Source organism: Sporothrix brasiliensis (genome assembly GCF_000820605.1).
Source record: "Sporothrix brasiliensis 5110 chromosome Unknown Cont21, whole genome shotgun sequence".
NCBI lineage: Eukaryota > Fungi > Ascomycota > Sordariomycetes > Ophiostomatales > Ophiostomataceae > Sporothrix > Sporothrix brasiliensis.
The window spans coordinates 1,645,001-1,665,299 of record NW_024467140.1 but is presented as its reverse complement, the minus strand read 5'-3'; the positions used below and the strand labels follow the sequence as shown (position 1 = coordinate 1,665,299).

General features: G+C 54.8%; 4 protein-coding genes across 4 annotated transcripts; all 4 read right to left on the bottom strand.

The window, feature by feature from the left end:
- Window positions 1-358: 358 nt before the first annotated feature.
- Window positions 359-3,990, bottom strand: SPBR_04583 (uncharacterized protein; the record flags this gene model as incomplete). Its single annotated transcript, XM_040762860.1, has 5 exons — window positions 359-549; window positions 613-903; window positions 979-3,561; window positions 3,672-3,750; window positions 3,895-3,990. 5 exons carry the CDS (start codon window positions 3,988-3,990, stop codon window positions 359-361), a joined length of 3,240 nt encoding a protein of 1,079 aa, XP_040615510.1.
- A 2,445-nt stretch (window positions 3,991-6,435) lies between these two features.
- SPBR_04809 (ubiquitin carboxyl-terminal hydrolase 14) lies at window positions 6,436-8,375 on the bottom strand (the record flags this gene model as incomplete). The annotated part of the gene is made up of 2 exons (XM_040763086.1): window positions 6,436-8,252; window positions 8,321-8,375. The coding sequence occupies 2 exons, from the start codon at window positions 8,373-8,375 to the stop codon at window positions 6,436-6,438; spliced, it is 1,872 nt and encodes a 623-aa protein (XP_040615509.1).
- Window positions 8,376-9,645: 1,270 nt separating this feature from the next.
- On the bottom strand, window positions 9,646-10,263 carry SPBR_05327 (uncharacterized protein; the record flags this gene model as incomplete). The annotated part of the gene is made up of 1 exon (XM_040763604.1): window positions 9,646-10,263. The coding sequence occupies one exon, from the start codon at window positions 10,261-10,263 to the stop codon at window positions 9,646-9,648; it is 618 nt and encodes a 205-aa protein (XP_040615508.1).
- Window positions 10,264-17,992: 7,729 nt separating this feature from the next.
- Window positions 17,993-19,902, bottom strand: SPBR_04821 (siderophore iron transporter; the record flags this gene model as incomplete). Its single annotated transcript, XM_040763098.1, has 2 exons — window positions 17,993-19,570; window positions 19,675-19,902. 2 exons carry the CDS (start codon window positions 19,900-19,902, stop codon window positions 17,993-17,995), a joined length of 1,806 nt encoding a protein of 601 aa, XP_040615507.1.
- Window positions 19,903-20,299: the final 397 nt, after the last annotated feature.

Below are 20,299 nucleotides of genomic sequence, written 5' to 3'. Positions count from 1 at the left end.
GTATATCTCTTATTTTTCGTCCCTTTTTTCGAAAAAAATATAGGGAACGTGGCGAGAATCAAAGAATAAAAACGGCAAATCAGGGATTTGCTGTTGCCTTTATCCTTCTTTGTTTCCTGTGCAGTATCTTTTTTTGGTTTTTTGTTTCATTTCGCGTCAAAAAGGGGGCACAAAAAAGGCCGGACACTTCAATGCAGAATATACAGTGTCCCAGTGTCCAATGCTCAGGTATATTTACGTGGTTCATTTTGTGCCCACCATTGCCGTTCGAAGGTCTTGGCTCGGCCGTTGGTGAGAGAGGCAGGGGGGGTTGAGATGGAATGGAGGCGTGAGGAATGCGCAGAGGACAAGCTTTCGACTAGCTCGGCGGGGCGGAGGCGGTCGAGGCGCCGTTCTCTGCAAGTAGCTTCTGCTGCTCGTTAAACAGCAGCTGGGCAGCCTGTGCTTCCCGGTCGGCCTGGACGTAGACAGACTCCATGACAGTCCGCTCGTCGGCCGAAAGGTGGCCGACAAGACCCTGATAGAACTCCGGCTGGTCACGTTCGAGTTCTGATTAATTAGCACAGGCGTCCAAAAAGATGCCAAACAAAAGCGTAGGTGATGCAAACATACGTGTGATGGCGCTGCGGAAGAGCTGATAAGGCTCAATCTTGTCGAGGGACGACTCGAGCAGCAAGCTCTCCTCGCCGAGCTCGTCGGTGGAGTCGTTGTGGCTGCGAAGGCGCTCAATCTTCTGGGCCTCCTCGCTGAGGAACTCAATGTACGCCGTGTTCTCGTCCTTGGTCTCGGCCGTGGGGTCCGCGGGGCCGTCCTCCTCGACCCAGCCCTCGTCGGCGTCGTCCCACTCGTCGTCGCCGCCACCGCCGGCAAACTGGAAGTCCTCCTGGAGTGCCTCCTCACGATCTACAGGGGGAAAAAAGGTTAGCCAATCAAATCACATCGTATGTCATGTTGGAGTGAAGCGCGGGGTGGACTCACTCTTAATGGCGCTGGGCAGCGTCCGGAACATGGCAACGACACCCTTGAGCAGGCGCGGCCAGCCAACAGATACGCTCGCAGGGATGCTGCTGGGCGGCAGCGAGAGCAGCGCCACGATGGCCGAAATGCACAGCTTCTTGTCGTGCACGCGGCTGAAGACGTCCATGTTGCCGAACCACATGGTGAAGAAGCGGTTTGTCCAGCCAATGGCCTCGAGCTCCGCCAGCGCGAGCACGGGGCTGTAGTAGATGGCGCTGATGATCATCTCCATCAGGTGCACGCGGTACGAGCGCGGGCTGACCTGGTGCACGGAGGTGGCGGCACCCGTCGCCAAGAACGCCTCGCTGGGCACAACCGAGCCGTCGGGGCCGACGGTGCCGCCTGACAGGCCGGCAAGGGCGAGGCGGATGAAGCGCGACACCACATCGTCAATGGCACCGGGCAGGCTGACCATCATGGCCTCGGCCAGGCGGCAGGCGCACACACGGTCGGAGCCGCCCACCTTGGGATCGGCAAAGAGCACCTCGACCATGGAGAAGAGGGCGTCGATGCGCGGGCGGTTCTGGCGCAGGTGCTCGGCACCAAACTGGACAAAGTTGTCGAGGGCGGGCAGCATGTCCTCGAGGTAGAGCTCGGCGCCGCCGTTGAAGGTGACGTGGAACAGATCAAAGGCCTCCCACATGACGGGCGAAATGCTCTTGGCGGAGAAAGTGCAGCTATCAACAATCTCAAAGACCTCGTTGAACAAATCGTAGAGGCGGTTCTGCAGCGTGACGCGGATGACGGGCATGATGACGCTCTCGATGTGGTGCAGCACGTCGGGCATGTTCTCGAGGGTGAGGATCAGGGTGCCAATGGTCTGCAGCACACCGAGGGCCGTGATGCTCTTGTCGTCGACAATCTCGTTGGCCTCGGCATCGTCGTCCAGGCGGCTAGCGCGGTCGAGCAGCTCGCGGATGATGCGCAAGTACGTCTCGCGCAGCTGCTCGCTGAGAGCGACGGCGAAGGGGGTCAGCTCCTTGGAGAACACCTCGACAAAGTCCTCCATGACGTTTGCCAGCGCATCGACATCGGCCTCGTTGGCGAGCTTCAGCAGCTGGCTCATGATGGTGGGGATGTTGGCGCGCATGTGGTCGCGGATGGCGTCGTGGCGGATCAGGGGCTGCAGGGCCAGGGCTGCGGTTATCCGCACGGGCAGCTCGCTGTCGGACATGCAGTCGATGATTCTCTGGTAGACAGTGAACAGGTTGGCGGGCTCGCGCCAGTCGAGGGCCTCGAACTTCTCAATGGTGTCGCAGGCGCGGGCGCGCAGGATGCCCTTGTCGCTGGAGAAGTCGGGCAGGACGTAGCGCACGAGGAACATCTCGACCTGCTCGGCGATGGGGCTCTTTTTGCCGAGCAGGATCGGGGCGAGGGTGCCAATAAGACGCAGGGCACCGTCCTTGGCCACGTAGTTCTTCTCCTCGGGCGTGGCCTGCTCGTACGTGTTGACAATGTTATTGACAAACTGGAGAATCTCAAACACCTGCTTGCGGCGGGTCTTGGTCAAGCACACCAGGAAGTTGGTGGCCGAGACGTCGGGCGAGGACACCTCTTCGTAAAAGTTGAGCTTGCGGTGCAGGTACTCGTCCGGCTCGTCGGTGAAGGTGGAGATGTCCTCCTCGGACAGGCACAGCAGGGGGAAGAGCAGGTGGGTGAGCAGGTTGGGCAGGTGCGGCTGCAGATGCGGCCACATCTCCTTGGGCCGGATGCACTCCTCAAGAAAGACAACGGTGTACGACAGACAGACACGGCTGAGCCAGATCTGGCGGGCCACCCACTTCTCAATCTGCTGCAGGTAGACCTTGAGGATCTCGGGGGCGACGTTGGCGGTAAACTCGTTGGCAAAGGCGACCTGGTCGCGGACGTCGGCAGAGAGCGAGTAGGTGTTGCCGTGGCGCATGAACAGGCGGTTGAGGTTGAAGTAGGCCCACTTCTTGGCCTTCCACCAGTGGTGCTTCTCGCGGTCGGCCGGGTCCTCGGCCAGCGAGCAGGCGGGTGGGTCTTTGGAGACGGTGCGCAAGAAGACGGTGCACCAGGCGAGGTTGTCGGTCTTGAGGCGCTGTGGGAGGTCGAGCCACGCGGCCTGCTTGTAGATCTTGAGGGCATAGTGCAGCATCTCGCCGGCTTCCTCGCTGTCGAGCTCGAGCAGCTGCTGGCAGAGACTGAGAAGGTGGGGAAAGGCAGCTTCAACAATGTTGGTAAGCTCGTCGCGGCTGGTGCCGCCGGATGCCTTGAAGCGGTATGTCCTGCACACGGACAGCAAGCACTGGATGCCGGCCAGGACGCCCTGTGCGTTGTTGGTCGACAGCAGCTGCATTGTGTACTCCATGTAGGTCGGCCATTTTGCTGGGTAGTCCCAGTGCAGGATTCGCTGGAGGAGGGGCACGAGCTGCTGGCGCACGATGCCGGATGCGGAGCCCAAGATGGGCAGAAGGCGGTTGCGGACCTGGGTCTTTTCGTCTTCGGTCAGGAGGCGTTCGTCGGGGTAGACGTCGACAAAGGTCCATGCGCGGTTCACGCGGTTCTTGACGTAGATGGCAGCTATTTTGGGGCGGAAAGAGCAGGTGTTAGAAGCCAAGACCAGTCCAGAGTCGCATGCGATTGTGCAGCACTTGTCAGTCAGGGAGAAGGGGCTTTTGGAATAGGCGTACCAGAGAGCTGAACATTCTGGCTTTGCTCGGTTTCGAGGATGGTGAGAAGGACACCGGTGAAACCTTCAATGGCCTCGGCCTAGAGTGTGACGAGAACAACGTCAGCGAATGGAGGAGTGAAGCCGGGCTTGTGCCGCCGAGATGCCAAGGCAGAGGTGCCAAAGCAGCACTACCAAAGCAACTCGAAGGGCAGCCCAGAATGGCGGAGCCGGTGCCAACATACCTGCTTTAGCTGAGCCTCGGCCGACTGGCGGACATTGCCATCGGCGTCGAGCGTTGCGACAATCCAGCTCTTGATGCTTTCAACGTCCAACGACATGTCGGCGGGCTGTGTCGCGCGTTGCGACGTGCTGGTGGGAGGTTGGCTCGAGGGCGGCGGGCGCGCAGGTGGTTGTCGAAGGGACAATGGGCCGACGGAGGGGTGCGAAACAGCTGCGAGCCGGACCGCCGACAGGAGACCCGGTATGGACGGGTTAGAAGGAACGGAATAGACGCTCACGGGAGCGGTACGATAGAGAGGCCAATGCGTCGTCGAGGCGGCGTGCGAACGGGAGGGAGAGCAAAAGGACGAGGTCGATAGAAGGGCCGACTGTAGGTCGCAATCACAGAGGGCCACGGACTGGAGACCGAATGCTCGACTGGCTCCGACAGAGGACTGGGAAACGCACTCGAGACAGGCAAGCGACGAGTGCAGGCGTGGTGAGGGCTGCGAGGTTGGACCCTTTTGTTTTCCTGGCGTTTTTTTGTTTGTGGTCGCTTCAGTGTTTTTTAGGGGAGAGCCATTCGGTGAAAATACTGGGGCGGGTCGTTGCTGGTTTGCCTTGCTGGGAGGTGGGGGACTTGCTCTAGGGGGGCCTGGCCGCTGTCTTAATTGCACAACGCACCGCTATTTGCTGAGGTGACGGCGTGCACGGTCTTGGCTCCCTTGTTGTTCTATGCGGATGGCATGCGATTCTTGATGCAAAAGTTGACGTAAAATGGATTGGATTGTTTAGGACAGAAACAGATGCCCCTTTTGTATCTATTTTTTACTTGAAATATATCTTCTTAGTCGCTCTTTCCCGTGCAGTGTCGTTATGGCGATGGCGGTCGTGCCTGCCTCAGGTGGACGTGACCACCTGGGGAAGCAGCAATGAAAATCTTAGCTGCTGATTGATTTTCCGAGTTTATTTTGCTTTAAATTTAATTGCTCTGAAAAAATAGGACTTGCGCCAGCAAAAATTTTGCCAGCCCAACGCAGCTCATTGGAAACAGGCGAGCATCGGGAAGGCGGTGGACCAGCCCACCAGGACGAGGCAGCGACATGTTACGACTGGCAAGCAGCTGCTGTCCAGTGAGACTCCAGCAGCAATATGGAATGGCGGGGCAGAGATGCTCGAGTAAGGGGCTGTCCTTGCTATGTGAGAGAGGGGTTCCAGGGGCCTGCGTCGTGTTGGCTAGTGGGATCGGTGAAGCCCTGCGGGACAGGCTGGGCAAGCGTGGAGAACGTAGATTAGGTGTGGTCCATTGGTGTGTGGCGTTGTGGCGGTGCGTGCATACTTATGGGAATTCTGGCACCAAGAGTTGGAAACCCACGGCAACGTATTGTTTGGAAGCAACCAGGGTCTTAGGGGCCTATTTTGAGATGCAGAGCTGAGAAAAAGGGCCCTGTTGCATGTTGATTGCCAATCTGTCTCGAAATGATTGAAAGGGAACAGGAAAGGCGACACTATTCGTGTTCTCCGAGTGAGACTGTGGAGATTTGTGTCGTGCAATATGTGTCACGTGCAGGCCAAGTTGATGTTCAACATCTGTGCTGGCTGTTCTCCGTGCGCAACACGTTTTCTTCCCACGTTTCTACGTTACGTTTCACTCCCTGTGCGCTTCCTCTGTCAGTGTTCTGATCCATGCAGAGTCAATTACCTGTCGCGCCTTTCTCACCGTCGGCGGCAGTGCACCACGCGGAAGCTGCTCGCAGATCGATTCCCGCCTTTTTGGCTATGGCAGGGCTTTGCAGAGTTGTGAAACTTGTGCAGAACGTTTTGTCAATGTTATGTTGCTACTATAGTGCGATGGAAATAATAAGAGATAAGAAGAAATGAGCTAGAAGAAGAGAGACAGAAAAAGAAAAGGAAAATCGGCAAATACCTGAAGATAAATTATCTTTATTTTTTTTTAATTTTTAATTTTTTTAATTTTTTTTTATTTTTGGAAAACATCATTACTTTGCATTTCAAATACGGGAAAGCCTCCAAACTCAACGACAGGTGCACCCCCACGGGCCAGAACGTGTTCCAAGCATATTTCCGTTCCCGACATGCTAAATGCCACGTGCTGCGGGAACACGGGGCAATACCGGGCCTGAGATGTACGTTCCGGTCCCGAGAAAGCGGTTGCGTTTGCCTGCGTCGTCATGGATTACGAAACTTGGCTAAAAGTATATGGTGAGAGCACCCGTCAACGGCAAGGCTGACATGCGCTGCTTGTTATGATGCATGCACCATGCGTTGATACGGCATGTGTTTGCGTCTTTATCCGATATCTGGAGCATGATGCATAAGACACAGCCAACGTGCTTCAACATGGTATTGAGACGGCGCGCACAGAAAGACGGGTTCGCGAACACAGTAACACAGCCCGTGTATTTTCACTTGAATGCTTCCTAAGATTACGCCGTTCATGGTCCTGTCTAGGTCTCATTCATGCGCCTGCCGTCAGCCCGTTGCTATCATGCTCTTAAAGGGCGCGTCGATCCCCCCGCCGCCGCAATCTTGATACATTCTCCTCAGGACGTAAAGAACTGCTCCGTCACCCGGCTCTCGGGCAGCGGGAGCGGCACCGAGCCGTACAGCAAAATCAGCGCCGAGTGCGACTCGCCGCCGCCGGCCAGCTGGTCGATGCGCTCGCTGCCCACCTCGGTCACGTTGTCGTCGTTGAACCACCACCAGTTGCCGTCCTCCTCGGACTTGTGGCCCGTCTTGGGGTTCACAATCGAGCCCTTCTTGACAAAGGCCGTGTAGTGGCCGCTGTCGGCACCCGCGCCCTGGTGGGTCACGACCGCGCGCAGCTCGTACAGGCCCGTGTGGTTGGCGTAGCGGTCCTCCTCGAGCCGCGGGCGCACCAGCTGGTACAGCTCCTCCTTGGCTTTCTCCAGCGACGCCCGCTTCTCCCCGTCGATTTGTGCGTCCGTCTTGTACTCGACATCCTCGGCCTCGCCCTCGGCACCCTCCTTCTTGTCATCCTTGTCATTCTTCTTGTCATTCTTCTTGTCCTTGTTCTTGTCGTCGCTGCTGCTGCTGCTGGCGCCTGGCGCGGCGCCAAACCGGGCCGCGGCCGCCTCTGCCTTCTTTTCCATCGACAGGCGGCGCTTCCGCTTCTTGTTGGTGCGGTCAATCTCCTCCAGCTCCTTGCGGACGTCGCGCACCTTCTCGCGCACGGGCACCAGCTTGGCGCGCAGCGCGTCGGTGCACATCTCGGAGACGTCGAGCTCGTGCGGGAACGTGACCTTGCGCATGATCTTGGCCTTCTTCTGGATGTCGCGCTTCCAGTAGAAGCGCACAAAGTGCACGGTCAGGTACTTGGGCAGCCGCGCAATCTTCATCGTCGACGTGTACGTCGCGTCGCGGCCGAGCAGCTCCGAGTGCTTCTCAATCTTCTCCGTCAGGCCCGCGAGCAGGCCGTCGCGCAGGTGGTTGATGGAGATGCTAATGTGGCAGGGCAGCGTCAGGAACGTCTCGGTCGTGGGCGCCGACTCGGCCTCCGTGCGGCCGGCGGGGTCGTCGCAGACAAGCGTCTTCTCCACCTCGCCCGCCAGGTACCGCTTGACCGTGCTCACAGAGCTGCTGGCGCTGGCGCCGGCGCCGGCGCTCTGGCCGTCCTCCGGCACCGACTCCACAGTCGTCGCCAAGCTCGTCGCTGCCGCAGCCTCGCCCTCCTTTGCCGGTGGAAGCGCCTTGGCTTCGTCCTTGACAAACAGCGTCCGCCGCAGGTTGTCCATGATAAACGTCCAGGCCTCCTCGGCATCCTGCTGCGCATAGCCTTGGCCGGTCCGCGAGCGCTCGGCGAAGCGGGGGTTCAGCGTGCGCAGCGTGTTGAGGAAGAACTGCGGCACGTAGGAGGCGTGCGAGGCGGACATGCGGGAGTACACTTCGCGCAGCTGGCGGGCCAGCGTCGGGGAGGTGTTGGTGGCATCGCCCTGGAAGCGGTTGACCAGCGAGTCCTGCAGCTCGGGGATCGAGCGCATCGCCTGCAGGGACGCGTTGAGGTAGCAGGTGTTGCCGAGGTTGGTCAGGCCGCCGGGCGTGTTGTCGTGGAGGGCCGCGTCGTTGCCGTCAATGTCCTCCACGAAGCGGGGCTTCTCCTTGGGCGCCTCGAAGCGCACAGGCGCGGCGCCCGGCTGGCCCAGGACCATGATGGCCTGCGCCGGCTTGAGGCCGAGTGACGACATCTCCGTGTCGTCCTTGACCTGCTTGCCCTTGATAAGGATCTTCTGGTTCTCGGGCTGGACACCCGTCAGGCTGAACACTTGGTATTTGAAGATGGCGCCGGGTTCGGAGACGTCCACGTCGACTTCGTACTTCTTGCCTTGGTGCCGAACGACGACTACAAACGACTAGGTTAGCAAGCGAGAAGAGAACAGACAAGAGGGACAGCAACCGAGCCGTGCATACCGGGAACGGTGGTTTTGGCGGCGTCAGCCGCCGAGTCAACATCCATGCTGGCCATCGTGTGTGTTGTGGAGAGGTGCGGTTGCTTGTGTGGGAGGACGTTGCAGGGAAGGTTGAAGTCGACCGCGAACTTGGACGGTGTCTGGTGAGAGGCACAGGTCGAAGGCAGGTCTACACCGCGAAACGGAAGAGTGTGTTGGGAAAGTCGAGCTGTGGGTATGGCAGGACTCAACAATTGTGAGCCGGCGAATAACAGGCAGTCAAGTGCGGAATGTTCTGGGAAACGCCACGAAGGGCAAAACAGTCAGTTTTTCGTCATTATGCAACAGGCCGTGGGGCCAATCACAGAGAGGGCTTACCGAGGGGCCAACTGGGCAATTGGCAGGGGTCGTCGTGAGAAAGGTTCAAGGCACAAGCAAACGACAAAAGGCAAACGGCGTTGTGGTCGCAATACATCGATTCGATCGAATGCCGTGGAATGCGCTGTGCGGTGAGAGCTTTCCAATCCAAGCGAGCCAGAGGCAGCCGCGGTGATGGCGCAAGTAAAAACGTGAACAGGCTGCTGGGCCTACCATCAGAGACCCACACTAGGTCCTGTTTGGCGGGGAGGCACGCCTGCTGAGGGGCTACATCCACCGATATTGGCACGTCGCCACCACCTTATCAGGCATACTTATCGCCAAGCTACGGCGTCCCACTGGTCTGTTGAACAAAAAGAACAGGTGATGCATGAGAGCGTGTTTGGATGTGAGAAGCAAATCACAATGCATTGAGTATGCACTGAGACTAAGTACACATCGCAAACGTATGCTCGTGACCATAAAGAAGCCGTTACGAGACTTGGAGGAACTCAGACAAGGAGTACTTGATTTTACTAGAACCGTGCACTAGATCATAAGTATCGACGGTGTAGGTATGGCAAGGCCTTCCACAGCAGCACTCTACACTTAATATCAACACAGTGGCCGGCAACGATCCAAGTCAACAACAATACCAATAGAATCATGAATTGAGTTTATGGGTGCTTTGTGGATCTCATTCTCCTTGGCTTCTTTCTTTTTGAATATTGATGTTTTTATTACAGAGTGGCAAATAATTGCTTCAAAACTGCTGTCACTTCATAGAGTACAACACAAAATAAAATAACATCACAAACATTACAAAGTGAATCAAAATAGCAAACATCCCATACCCTTTCTTGGCATCCTTGTCCCCGCATCCGTACGCTCGTTGATATCTACCTGAACCCTGGTTTCCCAAGCGCCTCTACAAATTACCGCCCGATACAGTTTGTCACCAACCTACTCCCATGCGTGACGCCTGTACAATCAAGAAGCCTTCGCCCAGGGCATCAGCCCATTGTCTCTCGCATCTGCCAATTCCTTCTCAACGTCGGTGAGCTTATCCAGAAGCTCAATTCTCTCCGTCCAGAACTTTACAAGGCGCCGTCTCTCTATTTCCAAAAAGGAACTCCTGTACGCATACGAGTTTGTCGTCTCCTCCTGCCCATCCTCGTCTTCTTCCATCATCTTAGCACTGCTGCGTGTTTTTGCGTCCATAATCTCCACGTTGCGCAGGTACGTGTCCCTCGCTTTTTTGAAGAGTTGCCCTACCCGCTCGTCCGCGGCGGTCGCAGGCGGCGCGGCTCCCTGTTGACTTGGCGATGGCAGGGGCGGCGGTGGCATCTCCATGGATGTTGCCATGGCGGGACCACTTGCTGGCCATGGCGAAATTTGTGCAGAAGACGTCGCCGCAGATGCCGTCTGATTATTGCTCTGGCCCTGCGTGTTGTTTGATTTTCGCTCGAAGATGGGAACCCGTTCTTTCAGGAGGTGACCCAGCTTTGCCATCTCCCTGTCAATAACACCCAATCGGTCGAACAAGCTGTCGTATTTCTCAAAGATAACAGTCGTAAAGTCAAAAGCCTCGATATCTTGAATGGGCATGCCGCTTGCGTCCACTGTCAAAACGTCTGACAAAGGAACGTGCGTTGCGGTGCACGTTTTCACACAACAACGCGTGGACAATATCGTGGGTCCCCGCTGCGATTGTTGCGCGTTTGCTTGCACTGGGCCCGGAGGCGGTACTGGTGAATTCGCTGGTGTGAAAGCCTGTGTAGACAACTGTGAAGACGCTCGCATATGAGCACCTGTCGCTGTTGGCGGCATCTGCCCAGAAGCTTGCGGAGGTACTGCAGCCGGTGCTTCCATAGGGATATGCGTCGGTGCTGGTGCCTGTGTGGACATCTGACAGGAATACTGCGTGTCAAACGTTTGCTGTGGAGCACAGGTCGTCGGCGTGGGTACATTCGAAAGGACTGGCTGAGAAATTGCGGTAGGCAGCGGCGAGACGATAGGTGTTGGATTTTGGATCTGCATATGCGCTGTGTGCTCTTGGAGTTCTCTCTGCATGCCTAGTCTGAGTTGCTCTGAGTCGTCTTCATCGTCCGTGCTGATATCGCTCGAGCTGCTGTCGTGGTGCTGAGGTTTTTGGGCCTGGGTTTGTTGCTGGCCTGACAGGGGGACCGGTGGTTCATGGTGAGTGTTCTGCTTTTCTAGTCGCCGGAGCTGTACTTCCAGGAGCCGAATATGAAGCCTAAGTTGCCGACATTTGGTCTTTTGACATTTTTCTTCCGTTTCTGGTAGTTGGACGGGATCGTCTAGGCCTGGCTGGCTTGGAAGGTCTGTTTGGAGCGGTGGACAAGAGGAGCGCATGTCTTGAGAAGGGAGGTCGGGATTCAAGGGAAGAGGAGTACATTCCTGCGAATAGGGTTGCGGATAGACCTGGTGTTGGTTTTGGGGCAGATACTGCGTGATATGTGAAGGCAGTGGATTCTGGGGCACCGGAGCCTGCAAATACATTTGTTGAGGCTGAATGTGCTCGGGGTATATTGTCTGAGGTTGCAGGTGGTCGTAATACTGCTGCTGCTGCTGCTGCTGCTGCTGCTGTGCAAACTGTGTCGGCGGAAGGTGGTAACTCGGTTGATAGTCGGCCTGCTCCTGCGAGAGCTGATATGACGGGCTTGACTGGGAGCTCATTTGAGGGCTCAAGAGATACGTATCCTCGACCGAAAGCGGTTGGGAGCCTGTTCGGCATTCCATCGTCCTGCCTTTAAGTTGCGAGGGACGTTGAACGTTGGTAAGACTGTAAGAGCGTCGTATCAGCTTTTGCTCATGGTATAAACATTCAACATATCATGACAGTGAATGCAGCATACTCAATAGGCGATGTGAAGTGTGCGCCCGGTTGGGAACGATGAGGAGACTTGGACATCATACCCACTCAGAAACCGTATGGCTACGAGTCCAAGAGATATCGGGCGTGCAGAGGCGGACGAAGGATATAAAGAGATGGATGAAGATGTAGACGGCAACGATAGGTCCGACAATGAGTTTCGTGAGTATGGAAACGGTTGCCGTAATGCAAAGGTACACAAACACAAACCGGGGGTTGATCAAGGGGGAAGCGAAGTGGCCCATTGGAGGGATGGGACAGATACAGTTATATGGGTAGACCAGATCTAGGCGGACAAGGCCGAGCAGTGCGCAGTGCAGAGAGTCGGAAACAAGAAGCGGGACGAAGCGACTGGCGCGTAGATCGCGGTGGGAACTAAAGGTAGCTCGCGAATGTTGAAAGTGAGAAGATCTGACCGAAAGTATTCTGTAGGGCACAAGGTTGGGGAAGATGGGTGATGGAGAACGGAGAATGGAAATGGAAGAAAGGTGGATAATTGGAATTCAGGAATGAGGAACAGCCAGGGAGGCGAGGAGCGAGACTCCTATTATACGGGTCGAACGAGTGAGGTAAGGGAGAAACAAAATACTTGATGTCGAAGAGGAGGCAGAGGAGGGTAAGGGGGCAAGAAAATATAAAATGAGGCAAGAAAAGACGAAGGAGAGAATGTGAGGGAGAGTTTGTTGTCCAAAGGAGATGCAAAGAGAAGGTGTGTGCACATACGAAGCAAGGAAGGAAGGCACGAGGAATGTACAACTACGGAATGTACAACTACGGAGTACGACATACGAGATGTTGAGGCAAGTGCGATGCAAGCTGACGACCATAGCCGTAGACGAAGGTACAAAGACGTTTACGGAGCAGCAATATGTAATACAACAGACAAACCGCCAGGGGCTGGACGAGGAGCTGGTCCAGGAGGCGGCGAAAATACACAAAAGAGGCAGAAAAATGCGTGGCTGACTGCAAGACGTCACCATGTGCCTCCTCTTGCATATGCTTCCTTTTTTGTGTCTCCAGATGCCCCTTACCTTGGCCCTAGTTAGCTCCTTCCGTCGGAATTGTTGGGGCTGTGATGGCCACTCGTTCCTTTCCTGTCGCATTTTCTGTCTCCTCCTTATTGTAAGACATTGAGAGGCCATTTTTGCACGTCTCTGAATTTCTCTGGTGCTGCCACGACGCAGAACGAAGAGCAGTTGTCTATATTTCGAGGGCTGCGGATACATGTTTGGAGAAGAGAGTGTGTTCCATGCTTGTCGTACGGTGTTGTCTCCGAGAGCTGAAGCGCACAACGATGTCCTTGTTGTTGGAACCCACATCGACCCACTTAAACGACCCGCAAAAAATACAGCCTTCACCCCTTCAGCTGCTCTCTTTCATCCTCGAGCTCGATCTCCCCCATTTTCACTCCGATCGGTCTCCACACGGCCAGGGAGATTTCGAAGTCCTGAAGCTGTTGCTACATCTTTCCACGTCTAGGGGCTAGTTACAATCCTGTTGATGCGAGGTCCGTCCCTGGCAAGTATGTTGTCCTACCCTGTACTATGTGGGATGAACGCCTGTGAGATGTCAGGAATAGAAAGGACTGCTTAATGTACGACGTGTCAGCGGTTGTATTTAGGTGGTATCCTAGGTAATACAACGTTTTCATATGTTAAACGCACATCATCTGGGCGCTACCATCGGCTTGTTGATGGCATGAGTGAGCATGGATTTGTCCGACATTGGCTCCCGCGGGGCATTGAACAACATCCACTGCCATGCTATTGTGACCAAGGAGGACGTTGTTGTCTGCACGTGGAATAAAAGGGAGGAACATCAGCCATGCGGTACATTTCTCACGCAGAGAGACACGAGCTAGAAGCGAGCTGGAAGTGAAGGCGGTGGCGCACGAAAGGTCTGATGCATATGCGGTGTGGATGTACATACAGTGGACTTGCTGTGCATCTCGGTGAACAGGGCCACAGAAAGGACAAAAGAGGCAAAAGGGCCACGAGCAGCTCCGATGCTTACGGAGTTTAGAAGTCGTCCATGACGCATGGACATGCAAGTAGACGATCTCTGGTGATATGCGACACTTTACGAGGTGGAAAGATAATTGTAAGAGCGAAGTGCTATCCCTGCGTAAGGGACTAATGTACGGTGTAGAGGATGCCCATTGCTGGAAAAGCAGCCACATTGAAATCATGTTAAATACACTTGAAAACCGACTGCAGCAACATTTAAATCCCGCTTCACTACCACAGATATTGGAACCACTGAAACATGCATAAACAAGCAAGAACATTCTCAGTACGCCTTTTGAGCGCCTGGGCATAACTCGCGCGAATATAGGGGCGGAGGGGAGAGGCAGCTGAGGTGTAAAAACCTTTACCGTGTGTGAACGTGAAATAGCCCCCGACCAAGCTTCAGAATGCATATGAAACTCAGCAGGATACTGTCACGACCACATGCTTCTTTGCTGCGTTCTCTCATTTTTCTTGCTTTCCTTTTACGATGTATCGTCTGGCAACACGCTCGAGAGCCTCGACCATATCTCTCCCTCTTTTTGTTGAGCATGGCACCATAGTTGCAGGGACATGTTCCAGCAACGGTCCTTTGGTTTGGTTGTGTCTATGGTCTCCCATTGGCCAGGTGTGACGAGCCACCAGAAAAAGAAAGCATAGGCGTCCTATGGCTGCATATTCCAAACCAACGATTATTTCCACTGAAATTGCGTACCAGGTTAATATCTTACGTCGTACGTAACACAAATGTACATTTTGTGCTTTCTTTTCTTATCTCGCCCTTTGTTTCTAGCCTGTGCCATGACCAGTGGTTTGCCCTTTCTCCGGAAGCAAATGCACGCAAATGCAGGGATCATAGTACGGGGACAGTTGAGGCTGAAAAGTAGAAGAATGCGGTGGGAATTGACTTTATCTCGTTTCTCTGATTTGCACAGAGTATGCTTGACCCTGGAATATTGCAAAGCACGGAGTATGTACGCTGTAGGAATGGAACAAAAGTAAGCCCAAAAAAGTAAAGCAAGGGATGCGGGGCGTTACTTTGGTGTCCGCTCGTTCCGCGCTCTATTTTAGCTCAGTCATGGGGCCAGAAACAGAACATGGTTCTGTGCGTTAATGTGGGCCCTAGCCAGCCTTCCAGCCTTCTCGTGAAGCAAAATGTCTTACCGTCTTCGTGGAGCATGAGAACAAAAAAAAGTATCAGCAACCTCCTACCAGAGTGCGGCATACTTGCAAGTACCATGTAATACTTTAGGAACGGTCGAGGGAGCATCGACGATCCCACCAAAATAAGCAGAAACCCGTCACATTCCAAGAAATACGACACAGAGTCCATCACATCAGAGCTCCAAAAATGGCGGGTGATATTACCCTCCCCATCCACGCACCTGGGACACTGGTATTGCCGAGAAATGCCATCCAAAAGTGGTCACGGACAAGGATGTGGCCACTTCTCAGGCGTCCATTGGATTTCATGAACAGGGAATAAAATGATGGCACATAAGGCGCCCCGTTCTCTTCCTACCCAGCCGCCGCCGAGATATCTGATGAGGACAACAGCTGAACGAAGCGGGGGTATTTACTTTGCACGGATCCTCGGGCGCCTTCTTCTGGCCATCGTCCGCCGTGCACACTTCCGCAAGTGAGACAAGAAAGCCCTTGCTCAGGGTCGTGTTGATTTTATTGATTTTCAATTTTGCATTTTCAATATTATTTCATGTGTGTTTCTGCATTTATTCTCCGGCTTATGTTCCTTGGTCAGCAAGCCAGTGACGAATACCCTGTCGTTTTTCCGGAGACGAACGTTTGTGGAAATGGGAGCCAAGAACCAAGATGAAGCTATTGGCGGGGCCGCATTTCGGGGCGTACAAAACAAAGTTATGGGGTCCATTTTTGGCCTGGCCCTCCCGCTGGGTCAGATCTCGGACGGGAAAAGGACGACTCCGCTCAGCCGAGCTTCGCTGTGTTAGTGGCACGCTTATGGCTAAAGAAAAGGTCAAGGAAATTTAGCGACAGACCGGCCCCAGATTTCGAAGAGAGAAATGAGCTGATTAGACAAAGAGAAAGTAATATAAAAATATAAAGAGAGAGAGAGAGAGAAGATTGACAACGTGGAATTATCGTGAGAAAAGGCCACTGCACATGGCATTATGAAATGTCGCAAAACATGCGCCGTGAGTGTTGGAGCTGCGAATAATAAAAATTTACGATTTGGTGGCGGTGGTGGTGGTATCACAAGTCTCTCGAGCCACCTCCGAGACAGTGGCAGGCGGCAAAAGGTTGTTGGGCTTGATGCACCTCTTCATATGCATGGCGACCGAAACAACAAGGTGCAGAATAGATGGCTTGGAGCCTGTGGCTTCTGAGTGCTAGGTGAGCGAGATGACCGTCCGCATGAGATGAGGATACTCGCCATGGAGTTTGCATGTACGATTTATGTCTGATGCCCTTCCTTCAGCGAGGTTGCATTACTAGTTGCAACTTGGGGCTTGGGATGCAGTGCATCTTTCTGAATGCAGACGGGACACCTCAGCGGATGTGATCCGCAACGAGGGTGTATGGGCTGCAGGCTGCAAATGACCAAGGGAGCACGAACGAAGTACCATTCGCGGACAGGCAATGTAGCCTTTTCTTCTCTGTCATGCTTTGCACCAATGATGCGACGATGCGTCCGGTATCGTCTCTCAGGAAAGTGGACGTGTACGGCTCGGTACGCTTGGAGTGGGAGCGTGTCTGTGCTCGGATGTATCCTGCGGGAGGTGCAGGCTGGAATCTGCTCGCTGCACGCTGCATGCAACCACAGCTGGCACACATACTTTGTACAGAGTCCTCTGTATGTGATGAGCACCCTTGCAGGACCGGTCAACAAAACACATCGAGTCTCTGTTTTGGTTGATGGCCTAGGTGGTGGCCTTGTCCTTCCCTCTTCACCACGCGGTTTTTGCTGACCGGTTCGACCGGTCAGGACAGTGACCGGTGAGTTTCATCTGCACGAAAAAACAGACGAAACGCAAATAATGCACAAATGAGGGACGGCAGAAATATGTATCAAAACGTGGCCAGCGATCACTGAGCTGTGGAACAAACTCACCCTTGGAAGGCCACCATTTGGGATGTATCTTGATCAACTGACTGTGCTTCGGAAGCGACGATCTGAGCTTTAATGCCTTGTTTCGAGACAGCTGACATGGTGAAACATGCTTGTCTTTGACCGGACTAAAGCCTGGCATAAATGTCCGTTATACGAATTACGTGTCTACAGGAGGTTGCATGTTTCGGGGAATTGTTTGTCGCCGTTTCTCTCATCCTTTCTTTCGCTCACGTACTCGGCATTTTCCGAGACGCAACTCGCACCGCCGTCACTGTATGTCGGCCTACTCGTTGGCAGCCAAAGTACCGATACTTTTGAGAAACACAAGTCATCGGCCCGAGAACAGGGGCCCAGGGGTGGCTGCCTGGATAACTGAGGAACGTGTGGTGTGCCGGGCGACGATCGCCTGGTTTCTCACCGTCGTACAACGTCCAGGTGTATCTTACAAAAACGGCGCCATTGCTGCAGGTAAGACTTTTCATCCCGTGCGTGCTCCCTCCACTTGGGAGGCACATAAGTTGCTATCGCAGCGCATGGCACATTCGGAAGACGGCAGCACAAAAAGGCGACGAAGTGAGGAGACCAAAAACGGGGGTTGTAGATTGGAAGATTGTGTAATGGGCTCTCAAGAGGACATGAGGGAAACCAAGTGAGAAGATGACTGCTCCCGGACAATCCCCGAAAGTGCCAAGCGTTTCTCATCGCAGGCGTTGTTTGTCGATCACGGAACAGTCGATTGTCGCCATGTCCCAGTGTGCTTCGTCTCTGGTTTTGACCTCAGTTTCTTACGTCTCTTCCATTATCGCCACTTTTCCCAATCGCCATCTGGCCCCAGTTCTGCGCGATCCTGTTGTAGTGCCTTTCCTTATCGGGGGTGTTGAAGGTAGCTCCTTTCCCTCGGTCTGCCTGGAAGCCTTTTCTTCTCGCACCAATACCGGAGCAGAGTCGTCCGTCACCAAGGCGCAAAAAAGGACCGTCATCTCATAGTTGGAGAATTTTATATGCCGTGAAAAGAAGGGAAACAAGACATTAAAGGCTAGGTACTGCGGCCGTCTCTTTCGTTTTACTTCTTTTGAACGAATTTGATAGACATAAAAACCTTACTCAACAAGAAAAAAGAAGGTTTCGAGAAAAATGATTCTGCAAAATGATATATATACTGGTCGAAATAGGGAAAGATGTCAGCTCTCTCAAAAAATAGAAGATGACCAAAAATTAAATAGACAGCGCTGTGTGGTGGCCAAACAATAGCAATGGTATAACAAATCAAAACAATTTTTGGTTCGTCTCAATAAATCAAGGTGAAACGTCAGCAGAAAACCCCCAACCGAAATTCGATTTTTCGCTTTAGTTGTCGTCGTCCGTCAGGTGGCCGTTCTTAAAGGTCAGCTCGGCGGGCACGTCCATGGCCTGGGTGCCGGCAATACGGCGCGACACGTAGCTGGTCATGTACTTGTCAATGTCGGAGCTGAAGCAGGCGGCAATGACGGCGACACCGGTGAACGCCAGCGAAGAGTAGTAGACGGTGGTGAAGGTCGAGGCCCAGGCGGTCTTGGTGCCCTGGGCGACGGCGGCCTCGATGGCCGGGGTCATGCCCGGCACGGCGTCGAGCGCGGCCGCGGTGCCGTTGGTGAGGGCAGCGAACGTGGCGGCCAAAGAAGACTCGGGCAGGCCGGCGTTGAGGGCGGCCTCGCTGACGTCCTTGGGGAAGTTGACGGCGAAGCGGTTGGACAGAATGGAGACGTAGATGGAGACGGCAATGGTGCCGACGAGCTGCTTCATGGAGCCGAGGAAGCCGTTGGCGAGACCCAGGTCGCCGGGCTCGTTGACCAGACCGTTGGCGACGGACGTGACAATGTCGAGCCAGCCCGAGAAGAAGCCGGCCATGGTGGTGAAGACGATGGCGTAGTTCTGGTTCTTGTGCGTGGTGCCGCCGAGCGCGGCCAGGAACACAAAGAGCGTGCACGTCGAGATGATGAGCTGGATGCGCGTGTGGCCCAGGGGCTTCATGAGGACGCCGAAGATGACCTCGCCGACAATCAGGGACAGGCCCGAGGTCAGGGACATCCAGCCAATGGTGATGTTGTCGGTGGTGTAGAGGTTCGAGATCTGTTCGGGCCACAGGATGGCGAGGGCAAAGTAGGCCATCTGGCCAATGCAGGCGACAATGACAATGGCGACGTAGGCGCGGTTCTTCAGCAGCTTGACAGGCAGGATAGGCTGCGTCAGCGGCACGTAGGTCTCGTACAGCGCGAAGACGGGCGCGAGCACGCAGCCGATGATCAGGGGGGCGAGGACGTGCGCGTCGGTCCAGGGGTACGTGCTGCCGCCCCAGTTCAGAGCGACGAGAATCAGGACGGACATGGCCGTGAAGATGAGGATGCCGCCGTAGTCGAGCTTTTTGAGCTCGTCCTTCCACGTCCACTTGGTGTGCAGCTGGTTCAGGTTGGGCGGGAAGTAGCAGAGGAGGAGCAGGACGAGGGTCACGGCGTTGAAGATGACGTTGATCATGTAGCACCAGCGCCAGCCGAAGGAGCTGTACTCGATGAGCTCACGGGCGATGATGGCGCCGAAGCCGGCGAAGGGGGTCACCAGGGCGGTGATGATGGCCTGGGCAATGCCCCTGTGCTTGTTGGGCACGATCTCGTGGACGATAAAGGGGAAGGTGAGCTGAGTCGTCGTGGCCACGCCGTAGATGGTGGCGCCGGCAATGAGCATGTTGATGGACGTGGCCTTGGCGCAGATGGCCGAGCCAACGACGCCAAAGACCTGGCCACCGATGAGGAAGTACCGACGGCCGACAATGTCACTGAGACGGCCGACGATGAGCAGACCAATGCAGGTCACGACGGTCGAGGCATCGGTGATCCAGATGTACGAAGGCGAGGAGCCGAGATCTTCGTTGATGACGGTGATGGCGGAGGCCTGGTTGGTTAGAGGTCTCGAATTCACAAGGGCAATATGCCGGGGACGCACGGCAAGTCGGGCCTGCGTGACAAACAAAACAGAACGAGGAAGACGACACGCACAGGAAGGTTAAAGTTCACAAAGAGCGAGGCGGCCAGCAGCACGATACTTGAAAACGTTCCGAGGAAGCGGTACGAGTACCAGTAGCCCGAGGGGATGTTGTCGGCCTCGACGCCCCGGGCGGTCACGGCTTCGGTGTCGCTGTCGGTGTTGAGGTTGTTGTTGACCTGGTGGAACTCCTGCTTCTCGCCATGCTCGAGGGCGGCCTCGCCGGTGGCGCTGTCGCTCATGATGGTGGCTTGAGGACAACAGGGAAGGAAAAGAAGAAAAAGACGAATTAAAAGAGGTCGGACGACGAGAAATAAAAAAAGATCAAAAGAGTGGAAGGTGAAAAAAGAGGGAAGGGAGAAGAAGATCTTTTCGAAGTAAGAGTCTTATTCTTATCCTGAATGGGGCCTTCCGGGATCTCTTTCCAAGCTGGAGGTCGTCTGGCTCTCACAGTTTCGCCGAGAAAGTGAAAAGAAGAAAAGAACAGAGCAACGAAGAACGGAAGAAGAAACGAGAGAGAAAAATCCAACACGAAAATCGAAGGAGGGATGTCGATCCAAAAAGAAGAAAGATCAGCCTCGTCTTATATGCAGACAGGACCGAGTCAACGAAGCTATGGACGACACACCCAGGGCCTGG